The 15,711-nt window shown below is 58.6% G+C and overlaps 2 protein-coding genes across 3 annotated transcripts in view; one reads left to right on the top strand and one right to left on the bottom strand.

The window, feature by feature from the left end:
- Nucleotides 1–15,711, top strand: part of TECPR2 (tectonin beta-propeller repeat containing 2) — a 104,555-nt gene that overhangs the window by 85,083 nt on the left and 3,761 nt on the right. Inside the window, 2 exon segments of the mRNA XM_021081652.1 lie at nucleotides 14,778–14,919; nucleotides 15,281–15,430. Coding sequence (XP_020937311.1) covers nucleotides 14,778–14,919; nucleotides 15,281–15,430 — 292 coding nt within the window.
- Nucleotides 1,095–12,106, bottom strand: LOC102168085 (adenomatous polyposis coli protein 2-like). Of its 2 annotated transcripts, XM_021081653.1 has the most exons (4): nucleotides 11,903–12,106; nucleotides 9,977–10,520; nucleotides 1,510–5,816; nucleotides 1,095–1,394 (listed from the first exon to the last, which is right to left on the bottom strand). In XM_021081653.1, exons 3-4 carry the CDS (start codon nucleotides 2,820–2,822, stop codon nucleotides 1,184–1,186), a joined length of 1,524 nt encoding a protein of 507 aa, XP_020937312.1. In that variant the 5' UTR covers nucleotides 2,823–5,816; nucleotides 9,977–10,520; nucleotides 11,903–12,106; the 3' UTR covers nucleotides 1,095–1,183. The 2 variants fall into 2 exon arrangements, with proteins under 2 accessions (XP_020937312.1, XP_013833879.1); XM_013978425.2 differs by lacking the exon at nucleotides 9,977–10,520 and having other exon boundaries at nucleotides 11,903–12,045.

A 15,711-nucleotide genomic window follows, 5' to 3' on the forward strand; every position in this document is an offset into this window, starting at 1 on the left:
GCTTCTTTTCTTTGGCGTTTGCCGCTTCAGGTAGAGACCTTTCGGTCCGTGTCAGAGGTGCGTCCTAAGCCTGCAGAGCTGATGGTGGGCGCGCCCGGGACTGGGCACGTGGGTTGGTGAGAGAAGAGGCCACCCCCGCCCCCAGGACAGGCCCCCTTCTTCCCTCAGAGGGGTCTTCTCCGCCCTCCCCTTCGTCACCCTCTGCCTCCTGAGCAGTCTCCACTCTTTCCTAAGCTCAGCCGGGGTCCAGGCCTCACGTGGTGGGGTCTCCAGCCGAGTCCTCCTGTGTGGACAGGCCCCCTCCGGCCGCTGGGGTCAGACCGTCTCCCTGAACTACAGCTTTGCCTGGAAAAGAGAGAAACTAGGGAAACCCAGACTGATATAGACTGCCGTGTGGCCAACGCAACGTTTAAAAACTTATCTTAGGAGTTCCCGTCGTGGCGCAGTGGTTAACGAATCCGACTAGGAACCATGAGGTTGCGGGTTTGATCCCTGCCCTTGCTCAGTGGGATAAGGATCCGGCGTTGCCGTGAACTGTGGTGTAGGTCGCAGACGCGGCTTGGATCCCGTATTACTCTGGCTAAAGCTCCGATTCGACCCCTAGCCTGGGAACCTCCATATGCCGCAGGAGTGGCCCAAGAAATGGCAAAAAGACAAAAAAATAAAAAATAAAAAAAATTAAAAATAAAAATAAAAATAAAAACTTATCTTAGGCGTTGCCGTCATGGCACAGCGGAAGCAAATCCGACTAGGAACCATGAGGTTGGGGGTTCGCTCCCTGGCGTCGCTCAGTGGGTTAAGGATCCAGTGTTGCCGTGAGCTGTGGTATAGCTTGCAGACGCAGCTCAGATCCCACGTGGCTGTGGCTGTGGTGTAGACCGGCAGCAGTAGCTCTGATTCAACCCCTAGCCTGGGAACCTCCATGTACCATGGGTTCAGCGCTAAAAAGCAAAAAAAAAAAAAAAGCTGTCTGTTGTTCCGCTGTTTGTGGCAGTGGGAACCTGCTGGTGTCATGTTCAGACAGTGAGGCGGGGGCGGGGTGAGGTGCAGCGCCCCCCTCGTGCAGGGTCCACTTAGCAAGGCACAGTGACAGTTATAAACACTTCGGGGTGGGCTTCGAAAGGCCATTTAGAATCTTCCTGACGGGTGTCAACAGGAGAGTGTTCCGTGTGGTGTCGTGGCTTTAGTGGCTTTGGAGTTGGCCTTTGCCACTTAGCAGAAACATCCCCCTGCCTCCTGTGGGGCCCGAGGGTGGTTGGTGCCGCCCACCTGCCACTAGGATAGAGGGTGACGTGGGCAGCACCCAGGGCCCCTCGCACATGCCAGAAAATGGTTTCTGCTCATACCGCACCCACCCTGTCCTCGGAGATGCTGTGCGTGGTGTGGCTCCAGATCTGTAAGAAAGCAAAAACAGGAAATGCTAAAATCCCACTAAATACCTAGGAGAAGCCTGGACAAAGAGTAAGTGCTATTTTTCATCAGGAGATTCTGAGTGATTGTAAGGCTCACCTCCATTTTCGTGTTTCCCGTATGGGCAGGAAGAGTCTGTGTCCGCGGGGGGAGAGGAGGTGTATTTTACAAAGGACTCGAGCCGTGTGCGACGGTGCAGCCCCTCTGCTCGGGGCGCCTTCCTGAGCCCTCGTCCGTAGAAACCTGAACCCTAGGTCTTCCCACCGCACGCGCAGGAATTCAGATTTCAGACTCGGCACATGCGTCCTCAGCACCGTCCCCGGAGGCGAGGGAAGTGTGACCTGGAGGAAGCACGTTCCCAGCTCGGGCGGTCGGCGGCCGTGCCCGGACTCCTCACCCTGGTCCTCCAGGCCATCAGGGCGTGCCCGCGGTGGCCGCAGCGACGCACACAGCGGAAAAGCGAGCCCCGGGCTCCCAGAGCTGCGGGCCCGAGCTGGGAGGGTCTCCAGGTGGCCTCGGGAACATGGGAGGAGGGGGGCGTGCGGCCACACAGGAGGGCAGGGCGGCCCGGGCCGGGACCCTGACGCCTGAGTGAGCGGGGGCCAGCGAGGCTCCGTGGCGCAGAGGCCGCCTGGTCCGCCTGTCTTCGGGGGAACCTGCCAAGGGGCTGGGCAGATCCCTGGGAGAGCGCGGTCAGCGGCCAAGGGCAGCCGGAGGACGCATCCTGGAAGTTGGATGGGGCGGTGGGAGGAGGGGCAGAGGGCTGCGGAGAGGACCCTGGGGTAGGGCCGCGCTGCCCGTCCCCAGGAGCCACGTGCAGCCCTCCTGGCCTGCACAGCCCTGAGATTCTGGACATCGCAGGCCGGAGGGGAGGGTGCTGGCTGGGGGGCGTGGAGGCTGGGCCCCCCCGGGGTTGCCGTGGTCGGCCGCTCTTGAGGGCAGGGGCCAGAGCCGTGCTCATCTCCGACCTCCGGACCCACGCTCGCTGAGTCTGTCTGTGTTGGCTTCTTCACTGACCAAGTGCAGAGGACACAGAAGCACCTCCTTCTCTGGTGGTTTCCAGGGGTGGCCCTGACCGGCTGGCTAGTGGCAGTCACCAGGCCCTGTCTCAGCATTCCGAGGCCAGTGCCTTGGTGAGAGTCAGCAGGGGCTCCTTCTTTTGGGAAGCAGGTGGCAGGCTCCTCAAATTCCCACCGAGCACCTCTGCTCTTGGGAGGAAAGATTTTGTATATGAGTCCTGCTGCGGCTAAGGGCAGGATGGCGGAGGAGGTGCAATGGGAGACTGGATCCCAAGAGGCGGCCCCCCATCCAGACCCCCTCAGGGGGGACACTTTGGAGGGGGAGGACGTGCAGGCAGCAGACAGCCTGGTCAGTGCAGAGTCAGGGCCGGTACGTGGAGGAGGAGCCAGCATGTGCAGTGGGGGGTGGTGACGGCGGCACAGTGCAGTGGTGGGCGGAGGGGACGAGAGGGACCAGTGCCGCAGTGCAGAGGAGTCTCACGTTGGCCTGCGTGAGGAAGTCCCCTCCGGGGGCATCCTGGGGGCTCCAGTTACCTGAAGCTCCAGGCCAGGTCCGACAGCGAACCGTGGCAGCGGAGGTCATACCCATAGTTGCGGCGGGGGCAGGGGAAGGACCGGCAGGGCCCGGGGTTGCTTCCAGACTCATGGAAGGACGTCCCTGGCCTGGGTACCCTTACGGCGTGTAAACTTCCCCAGCACAGACCTGCAAACACACGCTGGGCTCTGGTTAAGGGTTTACCTGTTGAAGTGTTTAGAGGAAACTGTGCTGGTGTCTGCAGCTTACGTCGAGGGGCCTCCAGGAGGAAGATAAGCTGGCAGGAGGGTGGCCAGATGGGTATGTGAAAAAACAAGTAAGCAAACTGTTATTGGTGTGGTAGGCACTTGGGTGTTGCCTGGAAAACTCTCAGCTTTCTGGTGTGTTTCAGACTTTCCATAATAAAATTCGGGAGGGAAATTCAGTCATGTATAGAAGGTGCCTCGCACAAAGAAAACTCACAGAAATGTGAATTCACCTCCTCTGCCTTCCAGCAGATTCAGGACTGCAGAAGAAAAACTGAAATACTCCAAAAAATATTTTTTGCCCATTTAAAATGGAGGGAAAACTTACCCCAAGACCAGGGGCTCCCAGGAGCCAGTTTAGTCTTCCCTCAGAAACCTGTTTCCTCCCAGCGGGGGTCACGATTTACTTCTGCTGGCCTCACGTCTCACTGCCTCGGAGACCCGCCGCCTGGCTCCTAGCCTGGCCTCTGCAAGGCTGAAGGAGTTCTAGAATGTTCTCTTTCCTGTGCTCTTCTTCTGGCAAGACTAATAGCTGACATTTCTAAGGAGCTCTGAAGTTCACCTAGAGGACATGCGGGAGACCCCGCACAGCCCCCACACGGGAGGAATGTCACTTGGATGTGACATCCGAAGCTTTAGGCCAGTTAAGTTAAATGAATTTCTGCTTCTAGCCCAGAATAACAGGGACCAGATTTACCCTCCCGCCTGCAACAACTAAAAATCTGACAAAACCTATGAAACCGTGGTTTTTAAGACACTGGACCTCAGACAACAGGCGGTGATCCCTGAGAAACAGGAAACAAATGAGGTGAACCCTGCGGTCACAGGTTACAGCCCAGGGAGGGGACCCCAGACCGGGCTCCTTGAGTTGAGGGGACAGGCTGGGACTCCAGGGAGCGCAAGGAGGCAGGATCTCGGAGGGAGGGTCCCGCAAGGCTGCTGCCCAGTGCAGAACAGGGGAGGAAGCCTCCAAGGCCAGGCAGAGAGCCCCCAGGAAGAACTGCAGGGAATGCCTCAGGACCCAGACAGAGCCAGGACTGGCTCTCGGTGCCACCCCGCAGCGTGGGAAGCTCCCCATGTCACACCCCTGTGATTTTCCTCCGTTCCAGGGCCAAGTCAGCCCTGTACTAAATGCAGCTCTCATCCTGTGACCAGAGCTTAAGAGCAAGACCTAGAAGCATCAGCCTGTTGCTAAGTAACCTAACAGCATCCCTGAGCACAGCTCAGGAATATTTCTAAATCGCAAAAATGTCAGCACCAACAAGGTAAATTCACCTTGTTTTGCATCCAGTCAGAGTTTGAGAGGCAAGCAGGGACACAGGGAAGTGTCGCCAGCAACGAAGGACAGTAAATCCGTCCATAGAAGTGACAGAAATGACACCGGTGATGGAATGCACGGTCCAGCCATTAGAACAGTTGTTATGACTTAATCCTTCATGTTCTAGAAGCTGGGGGGTGGGAGAGAGATTGCTCACATTAGGTTTAAAAAAAAAAAAAAAAAAAAACCCGGAGTTCCTGTTCTGTCTCAGCGGGTTGAGGACCTGACATTGTCTCTGAGTTTGAGGTCCCATCGTTGGCCGGACACAGTGGGTTAAGGATCTGGCATTGCCACAGCTGCAGCTCAGATTCAGTTCCGACCTGGGAACTTCCAAACGCCGTGGGTGCAGCAAAAAGAAAAAAAAAAAAAAAAAAAAAAACACACCTTCCAAACTGAAACAGAGAGAAAAGAGACTGGAAAAAACATGCAGAGCATCAGTGGGCACAGGACAACTTCGTGTGACCTAACGTAGATGTGGTCAGAGTCCCAGAGGAGAGCAGAGGGCGGGACGGGAGGGGATGCAGCTGAAAATTTTCCAAATCTGATGAAATAATCATGTTGAGTGAAGAAGCCAGGCAAGAAAATAATGCATATTATATGATCAATTCACACGAACTTTAGTCTCATTGCAGAGATCCGTGCTTGCCTGGGGGCCCTTGGGGGCAGCAGGCTGGGAGGGGTCACAGAGGGCCGACGGGGGGCTGTGCTTGTGGCCTTTCTTCTGGAACGTGCCCCGATCCCCACCGGCTCTCTCCTCCCTGCCCGGAGCCCTCCTGTTTCTGCTGCTCCTTGTGGGGGTCCTGCTTCTTTCTGTGCCAGGCTGTGGACATCCTGGCCTCTGCTGTTCTTAGCTTCTCTCTCCCGTTCCCTTTATGCTCTGCGCTCTCTTCTTCACCCTCTGTTGGGCTATTTCTGTGCTGAGACTTTGATTGCCGGCTGCTCCGGATGCGTCTCGAGGTCATCCTGTCCCCTCCTGTCCCCGAGGATGTTTCTGAGGTTTCTTCCCCTCGCGGTCTCTGCAGCCCTGGGCTCCTGCTTTCTGTCTCCACTGTGTCTTCCCCACGCAGTGCTTTTCCTCAGCCGGGTGGTCCTGGTGGAAGGGCTGGTCCGAGGCTGGCTGACGGCAGTCCCCGCGCGGCGGCCTGGCTGGGCTGTTGCTGGGGGTCGCTGCGCCCACCGCTCATGCTGCTGCGCTGCTTTCAGCCTCCGAGGCCCTGCTGCGTCCTCTGCGCTCCCGCTTCCAACGTTGGTGGCTGTTTTCTCCCTGGGAGGTGTGAGCTTTTCTGTTCCTGCAAAAGCGACGGGAAGGATAGATGTGTGTTCCCTCTGAGTCGCTGCCGGGGAGGCTCTGGCCTTGGCAGAGGCCCGCAGGTGGTTGGACGCACGTCCAGAGCTGAGAGCTGTGGGTGTAGGTCCCCTCCAGCTCCACGCGCCGGGGTTCCAACTCCCCAGAGCCCCCTTCCCTCCTTTCCGTGTGCCTTTAACCCTCTGAGCATCTCGGTGCTGTGCCGGGGCTCTTGCCACCTGTTGTCTGATGGACCCACGGTGCTGCCTGAGAATAAGGGCTGAGACCTGCAACACTGCAGCCCACTGCTGCTCGAATGAACAGCCCCATTTTGAGGAAAATTAAATTGCTTTTGCCACCTCCTTTATTTTTTCCCCGTGCTGCCTTTTTCCCATGGCTTCATTTGAACCCCTGCTGTTCTTGAGCATCCATCCCCTCAAACCTTGTTCGTAAGAAACAGTAGCCTTCTCTGGGGTATTTGACCCTAAGTGTTTTTTCTGGTCCTGGAAGGCTGTGCTACCCCATCAAGGATCAGGGTACGATGCTGCCTGGGGCCCTGGAGCTGTCCGCTCACCTGCCTGTAACATCTGGTGACCAGGGATTGAAACAGAGACCCGGGAGCCCTGTCTTGGTTGACACCCATGTGCGACCTCCGGGGAGCAGACCCAAGGCTGGCCCTTGGGATGCTCCTTCTAGGCTTTCTTCCTCCCATGGCCAGTGTCAGGCCCGCCTGGGCAGCAGCCGGGGGGTGGGGCCTCAGGGCCAGGCACCCAGCTGACAGCTGAATGTGAGAAGCTGGCAGCTGAATGTGAGAAGCTGGCAGAGGTGTGCAGTGAAGCTTCTGCAGCAGCGCTGGGGCCCTGGTGCTGGCCACGGGCACAGTCACCCAGGCTGGGGGCCACCCCCAGTGGTGGCCAGGAGCAGTCACAGGCCACCTGCCAGCCCCTGCTCAGGAAGAACAGGTTATGACAGCTGCCTGGGAACCCAATTTCAGGTGTTTTTCTTTAGCACGTACGGCTGTAACTAGCAGGGGCTGGTTACACTTCAGACCAGAGGTGGAGGCTGAGGAAATTGCTGGAGCCAGTGCAGGGGTCACCAGGGTAGAGGACCTCTGGCTTTGCCGTTGGCCAACTAGAGGAAGAAAGATGAAGAACTTTGCCCTGTTCAGAACCCAGCATCGGTGGCCTCGCTCAGCTGGGTCAGCAGTTTCCCAGCAGCTTTCGCAGCACAGCTCGCTCTCCAAATAAAATCCTGTACTTCAGCCAAAGCTGTTCGACAAACAGTGCAGAGCTGCTCCCGTGAAACTGCCCGGGACACTGGGTGCCCTCCGCAGGGACCCGGGCAGCTGGCAGAGCCAGTAGCCAGGAGCCTTCGGCACAACAGTCCCTGCAGCCTGAAAACGTAGGAGAGGAGCTTCTCGGGTCATCAGCTCACCCTCCGGCCAAGGACACAGAGCCCGAGCGGGAGGGATGTGCCCTGGGCGCTCTCTGAGAGCCCAGGTCTGTTAACACCAGAAGCAGGGCAAGGACCTGCTACAGGGGAGAGTTCAGAACTAAAATGACCAAACCAACCTCAGAAAGTGCAGCAGCCAGGGGGCCGCGTGCCGAAGGAGCAGACAGACCCCACACCCCGGGGCCTGAGAGCTTCCCTGTAGCAGCCTCAGGCCAGAGCCCGCGTCCTGGGGGGGTGGGGTCAGGTTCACCACGTGACACAGATGTCAGGTAGATTCAAGGTTAATTAGAACGGGGGTTCCCGTCAGCCCGGCAGTTAACTAGCTATTCTGACGAGGATCCAGGAGGATGCAGGTTCGATCCCTGGCCTGGGGAACTTCCACACGGCACCTGGAGGGGAAGGAAGGGGATCTAGGAAGCACACTGGCCACCCACGGTGGGTTAGGGTCTCTCTCCAGAGGGCATCTCCCCCAGTGTGACCCTCACTGCTCTGCAGTCTCCAGTTAATCGGCCACGGTGTTCCTGAAATGTCCCTGTTGAATTTTCGCCAAAGTCACATAAGGTCTGTACCAAAGTGAGCTGTCTAGATAAGCATCTCCTCTGGCTGTGAGATTTTCCATTTTTTTCCTTCTAGCCTGGATTTATTCACATTCTGGCTGAGGGAAGTGTGTGTGTGTGTGTGAGGCTTGTTGCTGCAAGTGTGGAGAACTCTGGTCCAAGCCCCAGGCACCTCGGTTCGAGACAGCTCTGGCCGTGGGCACCTCCCCTCACTTCTCAGCCTGAGTTTTGTCAGTTTTCTCATCCAGACTGTGAGGAGTGGGGCTGGTCTCCTGGGGCTCTCCAAGCCAGAATTGTTTGCGGTACACCTTTGAAATGGAAAACACCAGCTTTTTTTTAGTAGGAGTCCTTCTTTTCTCTTGAGCCTGGAGCTCACTGCTGCTCTCACTCTCCAGACCCCGCACTCCCTGAGCCCTGCTGGCCCTGCTCTGCCACTTTCACACGCATTTCTGGAGCAGAGGTTCTGTGAAACCAGCCCTGCTTGGAGCTCTGCGGGCTGTGCGGGTCCTGAGGTTCCGAGCCTGCCCAGCCTGCAGGGGAGTGAGGATACCCTGGAGGCCGCCCCGTGGGGCCCAGTGGATCAGGCAGGTTGTACACCGGGCCTGGCGGAGCAGGTGGGGGGTATACAGCAGATGTGCAAGGAAGGATCCAGAAGGAGGGTGTGAAGCCCTGTTTGCCTAGCGCCAAAGCCCAGCACACATTATTCTGCAGCCCCAGGCAGGCTGGAGACCAGTCGGGAGGCCCTGAAGCCGTTGAGGCCACACACCGCCAGGAGCCTGCAGTCTCATAAAGCTGGGTAGAAAACCCACTCTGGTGAAAGTCACCGAGTGTGACGATCCCAGGCCACACTCCTCCCTGCGACAGCTGCCACCAGTGCCGTGGCAGGTCACGGGGGGCCAGAGCCTCCACCTGCGTCTCCCACTGTCTGTAGTTCCCAGAATCCTTTCTCCTAGGGGCCTGTGTTCCAGCCACAGCTAGCCTAGCGGCGGTGGTCAGACGTCTTGGGGGCGTGCCCTAGGTGACAAGCTTGGAATCAGAGTTGACGGACACTGTATGTAGCTCAAAAGGCTTGTCTGGATTCCAGGAAACAGGACCTGTCCCATTTCTAGCTCATGTTATCTAAGCTCGGCAGTATTTTCACTGCACCATCAACTGAGATGAATCCCTTAACCTGAGAACAGCCCCCCGGGCCCGGGGCGGTCGTGCCAGCGGCAGGGCCTCTGGCCCCAGTTCGGGAACAGAGTCTGTCACGTGAAACCTTCATCCCTTCACTTGAACTTCACGTCTAGTCCAGACCTCAGTGCGTTCTGGGTGGTCTCTTGATTCATTAACGGGAGAGTGGTGGTTTATCCTGTAATACCGGTGACTTGGAATAAATAAAACGTGGTGTTACTTGTGCAGTAGCTAGTTAGTTACTAGTTAGGAGCGCTGGTCTTTTGAAAACATGAGAGAGCAGCTTGGGGGCGTCGTCCCCCCCCATGAGGTCTTGTTTGCGGGAACTTCCATCCCGAGCAGCCCCTTTGATTTGTAAACATCAGCGCCTGTGGGTAGATGCAATGAAACCACTAGGTGCTTCCAGAAAGGGGGTGTGGCCCCCTCCCCATCACCGCCTCACAGCTGGTCTTCTTAAAACGAGTAGGAGTGGGGTGCACCCCCACGCCCCCCCACACACACACCCTGTCTCTCTTCAGACCCCGTGAGGTTGTGAATATGAACAGGCCAGAAGTTTAGGCTGCCTGCTCCTTTTTTCATTGAGAAGACCCTGCTTGCCCGACCTTCCCCGCTTCCCCAGGGGTGGCATCTTGCAAAACAGTGGTACCTGGTCACAAGCAAGGCCTACTTTTTCGTTTCTTAAAAAGTCGTGGTGAAATAGACATACATAGAGTTTACCAGCAGCGGCACTTGGTGCATTCAGTGTCGCGTCACTTGGGTCATTCTGTTTCCACAGCAGTTTCTTGTCCCCAAAGGGAGCCCTGGACGCAGCCGCACCCCTGCCCCGTTCTTCCCGCCCCAGCCGCCCACAGCCGCTCGCTTCCTCTCTGGAGGGAGCTTCTGCTCCGGCACCTTTCATGCAAAGGGAGCCCTACAACCAGCGGCCTCTGGCGACTGCCTTCTTCCCGTTAGCATCCTGTTTCTCTGTGCGGAAGCTCCTTACCCCGCCGGCTGCCACCGGGGCTTAGCGTGCGTTTCGGAGCCTCCCGGTGTTGTATCGGTCCCAGGACCTCTTTCCTTGCGACGCTGAGTCAGGCTCCATTGTGTGCAGGGACCGTATTGTGTCTCTCCTCTCATCAGTGGCGGACATTTGAGTCATTTCCACGTTGGGGCACTCGTGAAGAATATTGCTGTGAACATTCAAGCAGCTTCTGTTTTGAACATCGGTTCCATTCTTTTGGTGCAAATTTAGGGGTAGGGTTTCCGGATTCTAAGGTAATTTTCTGTGTAACCTTTTGAGGGATGGCCAAACTTTCCCACGGCAGCTGCACCGTTTACACCCCCAGCAGCAGTGCATGAGTTCCTGTTTCTCCCGCTTCTGGCCAATCCTTCTTTTCCTTTTTTCAGCCATCCTAGTGCAGGTGAAGCCGTATCTCATGATGGGTTTGATGTGTGTTTCTCTGATGACTCATCATGTTGGGCATCTTCTCATGTGCTTGTTGGCCATGTGTAGGCCTTTGGGGAAAAGTCTGTTCAAGTCCTTTGCCCTTTTTAAAATAAAATAATAATTTTTTTTTTTTTTTTAGAGCCGTGCCCATGGCATAGGGGTCCCAGGTTCCCAGGCTAGGGGTCTAATTGGAGCCACAGCTGCCGGCCTACACCAGAGCCACAGCAACACAGGATCCGAGCTGTGTCTGCGACCTACACCAGAGCTCACAGCTGCGCCGGATCCGTAACCCACTGAGCGAGGCCAGGGATCGAACCCACGTCCTCGTGGATGCTAGTCAGGTTCGTTAAACACTGAGCCACACAGGAACTCCAGCTTTGTAATGGTTTTGAAACCAGGGCATGTGAGTCTTCCAGCTGTTCCTTTTCAAGATTGTTTGGCCGTGTGGGGTCCCTCACAGTTCCATATGAATCTTAGGGTCAGCTAACCCGCTGGGATTTTGGTGAGGATGGCATTGAAATCTGTAGGTGGCTCTGGGTGGTGTTGCCTCGATGGCTCTGGACAGTAGTGGAGCATTGCTTTACGCAAGGTCCCCAGCCCATCTGCGCCAGAACCACCTGGAGAACTTGTGTGCAAGGTCATGTCTGGCTCCAGCCCCAGAGTCTGATGTGGGAGGGCTGGCCCTGAGCCCAGGAATGAGCCATTTTAACAAGGTCCCATTTGAGTCCCAGGACTCCGAGGCTGGAGAACTCCTGGACCTCTGGTCTGAGCCATCTTCCCCCCAAGGGGTCTTGGGTTCAGCAAGAGCAAGTTTCCTCATTTAAAAATGGCCAGTTTGTGTGCAGAGCAGTCTTCACCGCTGCTTCCTGTTCAGCCCCTCTTGGCATTTTGGCCCTGCTTGACCGCCAGCAGTAAGGTCAGTGGAACTTGTCCCTGTTGACTTTCGTGAAGCAACGCTCCCTGGGCCGTGTTCAGGAGCTCTTGGGCTGGTGGCGGGGTTGGGGGGGGGACGTTTGTGGAGCCCTCTGCCACCTCGTCTCCCCGGCAGTGCCTTTCTCTTCCACGCCGCCTCCCGCTTAAGCCCTTTCCTCCCAGAGCCCAGGGCAGTGGGCGTGCTGGTCTGACCAGCCTGAGTCCTCAGTGGGCTGCGAGGTCCTTTTGTTCACTGGGTCTTGTTTCTTGTCACCTGAATCGCATAGGCTTCCAAACCCCTCTCTCTGCACACCCCTGATCTCGCAGCCCCAGATCCCAGCCCACCCTCCTGTGACCCACTGAGGAGACGAGCCTTCGGAGTGGCGCCCTGCCCTTCCCACTCCAGCTCGGGCCCGGCGTCCGCCCTCAGGCCGCCGCACCCCCTCCACCGGCATCCCTGCCCTTTTCCCATCAGCGGGCAGCTCGCAGGGCAGCCTTCCCTGGCCACCTGCTCTGACCCCAGTGAGAGGCTCTCCAAGCACCACGTTCTTCCCCGCGGGGGCCCCTTACCTGCTGGTCTCACTCTCCTTGTGCGACTGATTAGTGACGTGTCTCTCACCAGACTTTAAAACCCGGGAATCAGTGGAGTTCCCTTCGTGGCTCGGTGGTTAACGATCCCAACCAGGATCCATGAGGATGCGGGTTCAATCCCTGGCCTCGCTCAGTGGGTTAGGGATCCCGCATTGCTGTGGCTGTGGCATAGGCCAGCTGGTGTAGCTCTGATTTGACCCCTAGCCTGGGAACTCCCATTAAAAAAAAAAAAAAAAGATAAAACCCAGGAGTCAAGAAAATCAAATATCTGTTGGAAGGTTGGCAGCTGATAGGAGGTTGGGGTGGCACGAGCAGGCAGGCGGGTGGAGGTGTTGTGTGGATGGTGATGGGAGCTGGTGGGCGGTTCAGGTGAGCCGTGCCGGCAGCTGACCGGTGAAGGAGGGGGAGGTGGCTGAGTGGCCACCGTCTGAGTGCCCGGCCTTGTCTGCCCTGTGGTGCTCTGGTCTCTTCTCACCTCTTAACCCTTGGCAGCCGCCCCAGCTACCCGCCCCCCAACCCCTCCCCAGGTCTCCAGGGGCTGCTAGTGAGCTCACTTTTTGTGTCCTGGCCTCCGAGTAGCATTTGCTACCACTGCCCAGCCCTTCTTGCCACTTCTGCTTCATCATCCTGTTGGTTAAAGTGTTTCCACAGAGCCGCCGAACCCGCCTGCTGCCTCGGCCCTCTGGGTGGCTGGCCTGAGCCTGGACAGCAGGGCGACAGACCTCATCTGCAGTGAGCAGAGCCGCAGGGAGGACACAAAACTATGCACGCCGGCAGTTCCGGTTGTGGCTCAGCAGGTTATGAACCTGACTAGAATCCGTGAGGACAAAAAGGCAAAAAAAAAGATAAAAACACATATAAGCCAGAGAGGTTTTATTTATTTATTTTTTTTAATTTTTGTCTTTGGGGCCACACCTGCAGCGAATGGAGGTTCCCAGGCCAGGGGTCAAATCTGAGCTACAGCTGCCAGCCGACACCACAGCCACAGCAACGCGGGATCCAAGCCACATCTGTGACCCACAGAGCAGCTCACAGCAACACCGGATCCTTAACCCACTGAGCGAAGCCAGGGATTGAACTCGCATCCTCATAGATCCTAGTCAGTTTCGTTTCCACTGAGCCACAAAGGGAACTCCCAGAGAGGTTTTAAGGAAAGCCACACAGAGGGCTCCTTGTCCCTGTCAGCGGTGAGCCTGGGCCCAGAGCCACTGGCGGAGGAGAGGGGCGGTGAGTGCTGGGGGCTGCCTGGAGCCCCTGCCACCTCAAAGGGACACAAAACTATCCTCAAAGGGACAGCAAGCCAAGCCCCTTTGCCCAAAGAGCCCTGACAGTGTCTGGTGGGCTGGACCCGGCAGCCGTGTGGCATCGGCCTTGTCCCCAAGCTCGCCACGTGGGAGTGACGTGGGTGTGAAGCCAAAATGCAGCCCACTCCCCGCGGCTGTGAGGGAGCTGACCAGTGGCCACCGGGTAACCGACTCGGGGCTGCAGCAGACCGGGAAGGCAGAGCCGAGACCGGGCTGGAACAGGACCTCCCTGGGCTCCAGGGAAAGAGGCTCAGTCAGTCACTGGGGGGACGGCCAGACCCTTGGGTTGGGGCCCCTCACCAGCAGCGCAGTGGCCGGAGGATCAGCGCCTCGGGACAGCTCTGCCCTCACAGGCACAGCAGCCTTGTCTGGCTGCCGGTGGGCAGCCCGGGCTGGAGCAGCGTGGTCCATGGAGGCAGGCAGGACACTGAAGGCAGACACTCCTGCCCAGGGGCCCAGCAGGTGCGCACTAAGGCCAAGGTCCGGGCAGGGCGGCCAGCCTTGTGCCCACCCCAGGAGGCCAACTCCAGCCTGGGTCTCCTCACTGGGCTCTCATGTGGCCCACGCAGCCCCCGAGAGGGACAACAGAGGGACAGACCGGAGAGTCCTCCTGCCGGGTGTCCGGGCCCAGCGTGGGGCGGCGGAGGGACGAGGGCATGTGGAGAAAGCGGGAGGCCAGGGACGCCGTGTTCTCAGTAGCTGCTGTGAGTCAGGAGGCCCCTGGGGCCAGGCCCGTGCCCAGCTCCTGACCCCAGGATCTAGCGTGACCTTCAAGAGTTGTCACCGTCCTAGAGCCGCACCAGCAAGGCCGGGCCGGGCAGCCTCTCCTCGCGGCCAGTTCCCGCTTCGGGCGATGCTCACGGCAGCTCCGCCCGTCGGCCCCCATCCGTCCTCCTCGTAGGAAAAGCAGAGCAGGAGTGGGGCTCGGAGCGCGAGGAGGGAGGCCCACCACCCGGACGCCCCCTCGGACAGCCCTCCCCAGGCTGCGCCCCCGCCGTTGAGGGAGCTCCCGCACCTTCCCCCCAGGACCCTCTGTCACACCACTCAGGACAGCAGCTCCACTTTTTGTGGGTTTTATTTTTGTGATTTTCAAAATTAAACTTTCATTTTGAAAAACTAGACCATCTGCAGGCAGCGGTCAGTCACCTCCTGTAGATTCAGATCCCCCAGGGTCCCCCTGCCGACTGGCCACGTCTGCCTTCTCCCCACGCATGGAGCTGTCGCGGCCGGCCCCGCAGCCCGCCCTCCTGGCCTGGGATTCCTCGGTCTCCTCCCAGCGGCCCTTCCTTCTCTGGTCGTCTGGCCGTCTTTGTCCCCAGGACATGGGGCCACTGAAGAGTTGGGGCTCCCTGTGTGGGGGAGGTCCCTCTGTCCCTGTGAGGCTGCGTCCTAGGGACAGGCCTGGCCCCCACTGCCCCCATGCCCACGCTCCTGCTGTGCCAGGCTGACATGAGCTGCGGGGCATCTGACCTCAGTTCCCTACTCCTTCCATCCTTGCCCTCCCCAGTCACGCACCCCGTTCCCTGACCCAAGTCCCTTCCTGCTTCCAGCCAGCCGGGGTCACCTTGGTCAGCGTCCATTCCAGCCCCAACGACCAGATGCTATGGGCCCTGGACAGCAGGTGGCACGTGCACGTCCGAGCTGGGATCACCGAGGAGATGCCAGTGGGCACCAACTGGGAGCATGTGCCAGGTAGAGGCACTGGGTGGGCCCACATGATGGCGCCGCGGCCACACCGGGTTGCTTTGGAGGCTCTGCTAAGGCAGGTGACACATGTGTCCACCTCAGCCTTCCTAATGTGAGGCTTTGGCAAGCGGGCGCCAGCCTCTGTCCTTGGGGTTCCTTGTGGGCCTCCTGTCCTCTGCTCTTGGGCTCTGGCGGCCTCACCAGCCCTGCCATCGGGGTGTCCTTTCCCTCAGTGCCCACTCTGCCCCCAGAACAGGCACTGTCCCCTTGGAGACGTGACATCGGGGGAGCGCGGCTTGTGGGAAGGGCTGGCCCATCCCTTCTGCGGCTAGGTCTGAGGCCCGACGGCTGCCTTGTTTGCCTGCAGGGTTACAGGCCTGCCAGCTAGCCCTGAGCGCCAGGACTGTGTGGGCCCGCTGCCCCAACGGGGACCTTGCCCGACGGTACGGCATCACTGACAAGAACCCAGCCGGAGACTACTGGAAGAAGATCCCCGGAAACGTCACGTGCTTCACAGGCAGGTGTCGGGGACCTGGGGGCCCCCAGGAGCTGCTCCCCCTGGGCTGCCTCCCCAAACCAGACCCCATCCCAGGGCCACACCTGAGGGGGACACCAGCATCCAGACTCAGCCAGGGTCTCCCAGGGCCGCCCACTTTAAAGCTGAGGAAACCGAGGCCCAGCTTGGGGGTGGCGTGTCTGGGCGCCACGGCTGGAAAGCGCGGGGTCCAGACACCCCTCCCAGGCTGCGGGACGCGCCCCCACGGCTGGGTGACTAAGGAGCACGTGGCCACTCTTTCC

Source organism: Sus scrofa, unplaced genomic scaffold (genome assembly GCF_000003025.6).
Source record: "Sus scrofa isolate TJ Tabasco breed Duroc unplaced genomic scaffold, Sscrofa11.1 Contig1914, whole genome shotgun sequence".
Classification (NCBI taxonomy): domain Eukaryota; kingdom Metazoa; phylum Chordata; class Mammalia; order Artiodactyla; family Suidae; genus Sus; species Sus scrofa.